Below are 10,056 nucleotides of genomic sequence, written 5' to 3'. Positions count from 1 at the left end.
TGATTTTCATTCATAATTTTGTTCCTGAAGCTGTGTTAATTTTTCCTGCCGCAGTGAAAGCGTCATTTTCTACAGCAATAAGAAGATGATTTTTAATGTTGCTAGTGTATATATTTCAACCTAATTAGTTCTGTAGAACATTATTCTACCATTCAACGCTTACCATTTTTCAAACCAATTCATTACCGTTGTGGAACTACTTGTTAAAATCCACCACTTTTTGCTTTGCGTTTTGTCTATCTTTGTTTCATATAAACTGGTTGTCAAACTCAGCTTCGATGTCCCGAATAGAAGGGAGTCTCCTCCCTGCTTTGTTCAAGTAGTGGTAGGCAAAGAAAAAAAGCAAAAAATTGTAATAAACCATCGATCGAATCCATATAAATTCTAACATTTTTGAATTTTTTAAATTATAACAAATAGAACTGTCTGAAAATATTAGGCTGCCAAAAAAGTCCTGCGGTATTTTTTTTGAATTTTCATTAGTTCATAAAATTAGTTACAATCATCTGTTTCAAGTCAAATATGCGCCGTTTTGTTCGATGACTTGTTCCCAACGAGATGACAACTTCATAATACCCCTGTTATAGAAGCTCGCTTCCTTATTGGCAAAAAACTCGGATAGCCAATTTTCACAGGCCTCTTTTGTGGCTAACTTCTGACTACTTAGCTCGTTCGCCATGGACAAAAACAGGTGGTAGTCACTTGGTGCAAGGTCCGGACTATACAGCGGATGCAAAAGAACCTCCCATCCTAGCTCCCGGAGCTTCTGGCGCGTCACCAAAGAAGTGTGTGGCCTGGTGTTGTCCTGATGGAAGACAATGCGGCCTCTGTTTATCAAAGATGGCCTCTTCTTCATGAGTGCTACCTTCAAGCGGTCCAGTTGTTGGCAGTATAGGTCCGAATTAAGCGTTTGGCCATAGTGAAGCAGCTCATAATAGATTATTCCTTGACAATCCCACCAAACACACAGCAGAACCTTCCTGGCCGTTAATGAGTGCTTGCCCACCGTCTGAGCCGCTTCAGCGGGCTTCGACCACGACCGTTTGCGCTTCACGTTGTCGTAAGTGACCCACTTTTCATCGCCAGTCACCATCCGCTTCAGAAACGGGTCGATTTTGTTGCGATTCAGCAGCGATTCACATGCGTCGATACGGTCAAAGATGTTTTTTTCCGTCAACGTGTGTGGCACCCATACATCGAGCTTCTTTGTGAATCCAAGCTTCTTCAAATGGTTAATAACGGTTTGATGACTTATCCCCAGCTCTTGGCCGATGCTACGGCTGCTACTATGCCGGTCTTTCTCGGCTAATTCAGCGATTTTGTCGCAATTTTCGACGACAGGCCTTCAGAAGCGTGGCGCATCTTCGACGACCTCTACACCAGAACGAAAACGTTGAAACCATCGTTGTGCGGTGGAAATGGAAACTGTATCGGGTCCATAAACTGCACAAATTTTGTTGGCAGCTTGAGATGCATTTTGCCTTTGTCATAGTAGTACTGTAAAATATGTCGGATTTTCTCTTTATTTTGCTCCATATTTGCGACACTATAACTCACGAACGACTTAACCAAACAAAACACTGTCAAGGACTATATTATAGCGCGCAAAAATCCCTTTCCAACAAGCTATAGTATGACTCGATACAATAAATACAACTATAACTACGCGCTTACAACGACACCTCGCGGAAATACCGCAGGATATATTTTTTGACAGCCTAATATGTTTCTAAATGATGAAATAGCAATTTACTTAATCATTTTAAAATTGAAAACAGTGAAATTATCGCAGTGAAATAACGCAAAAACCGATGAACAAATGGATGGAGAGGTTATATCGAAGCAGTGTCGTTCCCGCAAATTAATAATATGACGAAAAATTAACTCCCACACTGCTGATTTTTTTCTGTTTTATTGAAGCATTCATCAAGAACCATCGCGACGCTTTCTTTTGTTTCGGTTTGGAGGGTTCAGCCGTAGTGAGGCTTAAGAGACCAAATTGGCGTTTCTGGAAAACGAGAAAAACATTTCCTCCATTCTGGATCATCTTCCGAAGTGATCAAAATTTATATAAAACACACTTATTTACAGTACGAAGACGTCTTTTTTGCTGATTATAGATTAAAACAAAGGAATCCGACGAAAAATGAAGCGGGCAAACAAATATATTTCGCGTATCGAACGAGCTTTTGTATCCGAAACAGTTTAGCCATTTCCGTCTAAACAATTTGTTGGTCGGAAAACGGGGGAAAGTTATTTCTTCAAAAATTTTCAAATCGCGGGACGTGGCGGTTCGACAAATTGCTGAAGTAAACAAACACTGTTCAGAATGAAATCGATAAAAAATCACGTCAAACCTTACCTGCAATGAAAATGCGGTACAATATCGTGTTTATCGTCGGCTCGACTTACGATTTTGTGACTTTTTACGATTTTTTGAACTTTGAAAAACAAAAAATATTAAAAAACTTCCGAACATCGAACAAATTGAGGTTTGTTCATTACTAACTTCTTTGTGTGTGTAACACATGCACGCTCCGTGTGTATACACAGGTAATATCACTTACCTTCTATTCTACGTACTTTGGTGCGTTATCGGTAACTCAGACAATTGTCATCCCTGGCAACCGCGAAAAACTATCTGTCATTATATCAATTTTCGCCGAGCTGATAACAATAAAGATAAATTATTTTGAATCATTTTTAAACATTGCATTTTAACGTTTGTTTTATTGCTTATTATTTCATTCCTTTGCTGTATTATAGGTTTTCACTTATGGTCCACCTAATCGCGCAGAACGCAGAGAAACCGATTCACAGTGGTGGTACTTTGCGAACCACTAGTGGAGGTGGAGGTATCGTGTTGGGAATAACCGGCGAAGATGGTGATAACTCGACCGATAAACATTTATTTGTGAACCATTCTGCTAAGCTGGTTAATATGTGATAAGTGTCAGAAATACTTGCGAGGGCTGATACATCAGGGATCGCTATGCAAGCAGCTATGAGATTACATAGTGCATCGACAGTGCTCGGCCACGGGATTTGAACCGTGCGCAGCGGAAACTGGCAGTCGGACGGTAACGTTGACCAGCTGTAGTCAGCAGGTTTTTGGAATTGGCAGCTTAATGTGGCCGAGCTGCCAGCGCCGCAGATTATCATAATACTTTGCAACGAGCTCGAACAGAAAGCGATGTGTAACTTGAACCTGGATCTGTACAACCTGTATCGAACGACGCCACCGAACTACGACGAGGTTAACAAACTGCGTGACTCACTCAACGAAAATCTAATCAACACCGATCTGAGCAGCGACTCACCGGAGTGTGTAGCCACGGTGCTAAAAAGTTCTTAAGGGAGCTGCCCGATCCGATCATTCCGGCTATGTATAACGACAAATTCGTCGTAAGCCTCAAGTAGGATATCCGATACTTGTTTTATATAACTTCTCACTAACTTTCCATGTATCTGTCCACACAGAAATTACCAGTGATGCGTAGCAATTCGATTGCATATCCAGGATCTGCCAATTTACCACAACATGACGCTCAAGTACATCATGATCCATCTGATACGAATATGCCGAATGCAGAGCCAACGGTGACTGAAAGAGAAACCGATAAGCTGATACAAGTGTGGTCCCATATTCTAATACGTTTTCCTAGGGAGAAAATTGTGTAAGTATGCCTAACAGCCTTGTCTGAGTGTCACATGTTAATGCGTTTGTTTATTTTTTCCAGTCAAATCGTGTGTAACACGGAATACCACTTGCGAATAATGGAACTATTACTCTATAAGCTAGACTGGAACGAAAAACTACCAGAATTTCTGTCTGCTTCTTCAGTACCACCACGGAAAATCTCCCGAAGTACGGCTGTGTTACAGCAGCAGCAGCAGCAGCAACAACAAATACCCGGTTCATCCACTGTTTTACCAACAGCATAGCCTGCTTCAAAAAGCCTGCGATCACATTCCCGGCATCTGTGATACAAGCGCCCTTGATTGGGGTGTATAATAATGCCGGTAGGAATGACAGTAATGGAACAATGGCTGCTGAAAGTCGGGGGATAGCGTTGATACGAGCAAGGCGTTGTACTATAGGCGGACCGCAATGTCAAAATTGCTGTTCGGCCATTGCTCGTGAAAAACAAATTTGTTTACAAAACAAATCGTATTTGAATCATTTTTAAACATTGCATTTTAACGTTTGTTTTATTGCTTATTATTTCATTCCTTTGCTGTATTATAGGTTTTCACTTATGGTCCACCTAATCGCGCAGAACGCAGAGAAACCGATTCACAGTGGTGGTACTTTGCGAACCACTAGTGGAGGTGGAGGTATCGTGTTGGGAATAACCGGCGAAGATGGTGATAACTCGACCGATAAACATTTATTTGTGGACCATTCTGCTAAGCTGGTTAATATGTGATAAGTGTCAGAAATACTTGCGAGGGCTGATACATCAGGGATCGCTATGCAAGCAGCTATGAGATTACATAGTGCATCGACAGTGCTCGGCCACGGGATTTGAACCGTGCGCAGCGGAAACTGGCAGTCGGACGGTAACGTTGACCAGCTGTAGTCAGCAGGTTTTTGGAATTGGCAGCTTAATGTGGCCGAGCTGCCAGCGCCGCAGATTATCATAATACTTTGCAACGAGCTCGAACAGAAAGCGATGTGTAACTTGAACCTGGATCTGTACAACCTGTATCGAACGACGCCACCGAACTACGACGAGGTTAACAAACTGCGTGACTCACTCAACGAAAATCTAATCAACACCGATCTGAGCAGCGACTCACCGGAGTGTGTAGCCACGGTGCTAAAAAGTTCTTAAGGGAGCTGCCCGATCCGATCATTCCGGCTATGTATAACGACAAATTCGTCGTAAGCCTCAAGTAGGATATCCGATACTTGTTTTATATAACTTCTCACTAACTTTCCATGTATCTGTCCACACAGAAATTACCAGTGATGCGTAGCAATTCGATTGCATATCCAGGATCTGCCAATTTACCACAACATGACGCTCAAGTACATCATGATCCATCTGATACGAATATGCCGAATGCAGAGCCAACGGTGACTGAAAGAGAAACCGATAAGCTGATACAAGTGTGGTCCCATATTCTAATACGTTTTCCTAGGGAGAAAATTGTGTAAGTATGCCTAACAGCCTTATCTGAGTGTCACATGTTAATGCGTTTGTTTATTTTTTCCAGTCAAATCGTGTGTAACACGGAATACCACTTGCGAATAATGGAACTATTACTCTATAAGCTAGACTGGAACGAAAAACTACCAGAATTTCTGTCTGCTTCTTCAGTACCACCACGGAAAATCTCCCGAAGTACGGCTGTGTTACAGCAGCAGCAGCAGCAGCAACAACAAATACCCGGTTCATCCACTGTTTTACCAACAGCATAGCCTGCTTCAAAAAGCCTGCGATCACATTCCCGGCATCTGTGATACAAGCGCCCTTGATTGGGGTGTATAATAATGCCGGTAGGAATGACAGTAATGGAACAATGGCTGCTGAAAGTCGGGGGATAGCGTTGATACGAGCAAGGCGTTGTACTATAGGCGGACCGCAATGTCAAAATTGCTGTTCGGCCATTGCTCTTGAAAAACAAATTTGTTTACAAAACACATCGTATCTTTTGGTGACGAATGCATTCGTTGGCAAAATAGCTGCTCGCGCTTTACTGTCGAATCATAACAGTGCAGAAGGATGTTTTTAGTATATCTTTTCGCTTCAAGCTGAGCAATCAATGCCTTCCTTTCCAAGCAAAATGTACTTATGTTTAGCTCCCATCCGCGGGGAAAATAGTACTATCAGCTTACGGCGATGGTGACAAGAAATAACGTTGATTGTGGCTCCACTGATTTCGTTCAGGGAAGAGGAGAATGCTGTGCATATACCGGGAAGGAGATTAGCAGATCCAGAAGATCCGGAAAGTACCGTCACAAGTAATTGGCTAGAGTAAAGGAGGTTGTGCACTATTTTTCACGAATATATATTTGCTTATTTTTTTTCTTCTGATATTTTCCTCACCGAGTTGATATGAAACCATAACCACACACCCAAACCAAAAGTAAATAATTCTGAAAGTTACGTCTCGCTACTCATCTCACGTCATGTCCTGAAAGTGTCAAAAACGAAACACCTATCGTTCAGCATCTTGAATACGAGCAGTTGATGATGCAAACACCAGCTGAGCTGATGGATCAAATCGGCCAATTCCTTCCTCGAGTTCCAATTTTATTTGTATAGAAATGAATATTTATCATTTTTATTGATTACAATAAAACAAAAAAAATGTTTGTTTTCATTACAATTGAAAAGAAAATATTACGATTCTATGCCTGATCAAAATACCATTGAACCGACGTTGGACTGACAAATGACCCCGTGTTGAGCAAATTACATATACATTTAGGGTATATGTTAAACCAACGTTGAACCAACCGCTTATGGTGGGTCATACTAGCCGGTTTGACATCTGTTTACCATTGTTATTGTGTAAAATGCACCCTTAGAAAAATCCTCGGTCGAAAACTACTAAATACATTTGGTAATGCAAAATTAGTAGAATGTACAAATTTTTTGTACATATTGTCAACAAACCCGCATCCCTACCAGAGATTAGTATATTTTACTCGATAACATTAGTAAGCTTGGATATTGTCATATCTGAAAATTGGTGAGAAAAGCGCGTATTAACCATTTTCATTGTTCCCATAAGGCAATACGGAGGTATAATAAGGATATAATTCTGATACGTGCATTTTCGGCGAGAAAATGTAGCCGATATTGGGCTTCCGAATCATTGTTCTGCTTGACATATGTGTTTATTAGTACGGTCGAAAATGACTATAGATTGGTAGTATTTACCAAAAAATTCGTTATATTTACTTATTATTTCTCTCAGTGTACGAATAATTCGTATTGAAAAAATTTACTAATCATTGGTAATATTTACCAACAAATTCGTTAGATATACCAATTTTTTGGGTCAGTGTATATATCAATCGCATTATTATATCTTTCAAATCATTTCTCATAAGAGTGTTCCCGATTTAATATCAGCCCTGCATCGAGCACACATGTTGGATTGACTGAAACTTCTGAGCTCGACCATTTTTTTGACATCCGCTAGTTTTTTGGCGAAGGTAGCTGCGATTGATTAGAAAAAAGGATAATATTCTTTTCATTCAGGAATCCTAATTACCTAGTTCGGTGAAGGTTAGTTCGCACATCTTAAATATGCTAAAGTGTGGAGTGCTTATCGCCGGATGTAGCGATAGTTGACAATTCATTGCAGAAAATATTCTTACATAACAGTATTTTTGCTTGTGTATGAATATTCTCCACCGCCGGGAACTAAATATTGTGTAACAACTACAAATGATTAAGATACTGGTATCAACTATTTTCAGACAGACAAAAAATGTTCAAATCCATTGCACCGATCCTTTGTCAAGCTCCAGTGGAGACTTGCCTTGGCCAGCAAAACCGCGGCATGGCTACACTGAAAGCCATCTCCATTCGTTTGAAGTCGGTCAAGAACATTCAGAAGATCACTCAATCGATGAAGATGGTGTCTGCTGCCAAGTAAGTTATCCCACTATATTATTTTATTAAATCAAACATAGAATCGTTCACTTGTAATACAGGTATTCCCGCGCAGAACGTGACCTTAAGCAGGCCAGACCCTATGGTGTTGGTGCCCAGCAGTTCTACGAAAAGGCTGAGGTTGTCCCAAAGGCGGAAGAGCCCAAGAAACTGTACATCGCTATCACCTCAGACAGAGGTACGTATGCACGTCATGTAGATTTGGCTATCGAATAATGATGTGGATTTTTATCAAGATATAAAATGATATCGAGAATACAAGTAGTAATTATTTTGTAGAACAAAATCTGGAACGAAATGATTTTATAATTGGAACTAACAGAAAAAAATTCGTTTCAGGTTTGTGCGGAGCGGTTCACACCGGAGTGGCCCGTCATATTCGCGGTGAGTTGGCTGAGGATGCCAACATCAAAGTTATCTGCGTCGGTGACAAGTCACGAGCCATATTGCAACGTCTTTACAGCAAGAACATTGAGATGGTGTGCAATGAAATTGGGCGTCTGCCACCAACCTTCTTGGATGCGGCAAAACTCACCAATGCCATTCTGAATCTGGGATACGATTACACTGATGGAAAGATCATCTACAACAAGTTCAAGTCTGTCGTCTCGTACGCCGTCGCTGATATGCCAATCTTCAGTTTGAAGTCTGTTGAAGCTGCTGAAAAACTGCCCGTATATGATTCGCTCGATTCCGATGTCATCCAAAATTACTTGGAATTCTCAATGGCTTCGTTGTTGTTTTACGCGATGAAGGAAGGCGCTTGTTCGGAGCAGTCATCCCGTATGACTGCTATGGACAATGCTTCCAAGAACGCCGGTGAAATGATTGACAAATTGACATTGACCTTCAACAGAACTAGACAGGCTGTCATTACCCGAGAACTGATTGAAATCATTTCGGGTGCTTCTGCTCTTGAAACCAAGGATTAGATGCAGACGGGTTTATAACATTCGAGCAGTTCCAGAACATCATTTCAATGTGGTTTAAAATCGTATATCTGTGTCGAGTTGCGGCAAAACACTGCGTTAACATCTAAGCGATAAATAGTTCACAATGTTCGATTATATAAAAATAGTAACAGAGACGTTATTATGTGTTTTTGCGAAAGAAAGTCCATTCGGGAAGCATTTTGACGTAGGACTACGTCTTTCATTTCTATACCGGGGTGTAAAATCAAAGTTTCGAAAACGAAAGCGTTACGCCGGAGACCGAGATTTTGAGCGTTAATAGCTCCTAAACAACTGAACGAAATGGTATGATAAACACTTCATTCGAAAGATAAAATGTCTACGCGTTATATACTTGTTACTTTTTGACCCAAAAACTTGTTTCAATAGTCTTAAAATTGCTTTCAAAACAGGCTATTGAAATCACCAATCGGTATATAAGCGAGCGGCGCTCGGAAATCCACTCAGTTCTAATTGAACAGCGTTTGGAGCATGTTGTCGCTGTTGCGGTGAAGCTCTTTATTTATCATGAAAGCGCGGATGAACGGTGTCACCAAGAGCCTGTTTGTGCACCCTAGGCCAGAAGGGAATCTATCAGGAGGAGAGTGATGCCTCAAACGGTTCCCTGGGAAGACATCGCTACACACACATACACGCGCGGCTATTAACAGGTGGTTATCGAGTTGGCATTAACCACTGGTGGGCTTCCAGTATCGAGGAAAATGTGGAAATATCTAATCGTTACTGAAAATAATCTGCCAGTTCCTCTGGGAATTTTCAAAATATATTCATGTGAAAGAGTTTAATTGAATGTTTTCTATCCATGTAACACTGTGACCAAATATGTTTCAATCAAGTGCTATTAACAGGTGGTTATCGAGTTGGTATTAACCACTGGTGGGCTTCCAGTATCGAGGAAAATGTGGAAATATCTAATCATTGCTGGAAAATAGTCTGCCAGTTTCTTTGGGAATTTTCAAAATATATTCATGTGAAAGAGTTTAATTGAATGTTTTCTATCCATGTAACACTGTGACCAAATATGTTTCAATCAAGTGCTATTAACAGGTGGTTATCGAGTTGGTATTAACCACTGGTGGGCTTCCAGTATCGAGGAAAATGTGTAAATATCTAATCGTTACTGAAAATAATCTGCCAGTTCCTTTGGGAATTTTCAAAATATATTCATGTGAAAGAATTTAATTGAATGTTTTCTATCCATGTAACACTGTGACCAAATATGTTTCAATCAAGTGCTATTAACAGGTGGTTATCGAGTTGGCATTAACCACTGGTGGGCTTCCAGTATCGAGGAAAATGTGGAAATATCTAATCATTGCTGGAAAATAATCTGCCAGTTCCTTTGGGAATTTTCAAAATATATTCATGTGAAAGAGTTTAATTGAATGTTTTCTATCCATGTAACACTGTGACCAAATATGTTCCATCAAGTGTTATTAACAGGTGGT

General features: G+C 40.5%; 1 protein-coding gene and 1 long non-coding RNA gene across 4 annotated transcripts; both read left to right on the top strand.

Annotated features, from left to right (window-relative positions):
- Positions 1-2,645: 2,645 nt before the first annotated feature.
- On the top strand, positions 2,646-6,277 carry LOC129779719 (uncharacterized). 2 transcript variants are annotated; one of them, XR_008743752.1, is made up of 6 exons: positions 2,647-3,416; positions 3,481-3,677; positions 3,741-4,023; positions 4,250-4,899; positions 4,964-5,160; positions 5,224-6,277. It is a non-coding gene; the product is annotated as an uncharacterized LOC129779719 (long non-coding RNA). The 2 variants fall into 2 exon arrangements; XR_008743751.1 differs by having other exon boundaries at positions 2,646-3,416; positions 3,741-4,899.
- Positions 6,278-7,090: 813 nt separating this feature from the next.
- On the top strand, positions 7,091-8,724 carry LOC129779717 (ATP synthase subunit gamma, mitochondrial). 2 transcript variants are annotated; one of them, XM_055787359.1, is made up of 4 exons: positions 7,091-7,247; positions 7,442-7,616; positions 7,679-7,815; positions 7,977-8,724. In XM_055787359.1, the coding sequence occupies exons 2-4, from the start codon at positions 7,453-7,455 to the stop codon at positions 8,567-8,569; spliced, it is 894 nt and encodes a 297-aa protein (XP_055643334.1). In that variant the 5' UTR covers positions 7,091-7,247; positions 7,442-7,452; the 3' UTR covers positions 8,570-8,724. The 2 variants fall into 2 exon arrangements, with proteins under 2 accessions (XP_055643334.1, XP_055643335.1); XM_055787360.1 differs by having other exon boundaries at positions 7,095-7,247; positions 7,446-7,616.
- The last annotated feature ends 1,332 nt before the right edge of the window (positions 8,725-10,056 follow it).

The sequence above is a fragment of the Toxorhynchites rutilus genome, chromosome 3, assembly GCF_029784135.1.
Source record: "Toxorhynchites rutilus septentrionalis strain SRP chromosome 3, ASM2978413v1, whole genome shotgun sequence".
Lineage (NCBI taxonomy): Eukaryota > Metazoa > Arthropoda > Insecta > Diptera > Culicidae > Toxorhynchites > Toxorhynchites rutilus.
Note: the sequence above shows the minus strand (reverse complement) of the source record. Positions and strands in the feature narration are given on the sequence as shown.

Coding starts and splice junctions, on each gene's coding strand:
- LOC129779717 (XM_055787359.1), top strand. CDS start 7,453: ATGTTCAAATCCATTGCACCGATCCTTTGTCAAGCTCCAGTGGAGACT. Junction 7,617..7,678: donor AAGATGGTGTCTGCTGCCAA/GTAAGTTATCCC, acceptor CTTGTAATACAG/GTATTCCCGCGCAGAACGTG. Junction 7,816..7,976: donor CGCTATCACCTCAGACAGAG/GTACGTATGCAC, acceptor AATTCGTTTCAG/GTTTGTGCGGAGCGGTTCAC.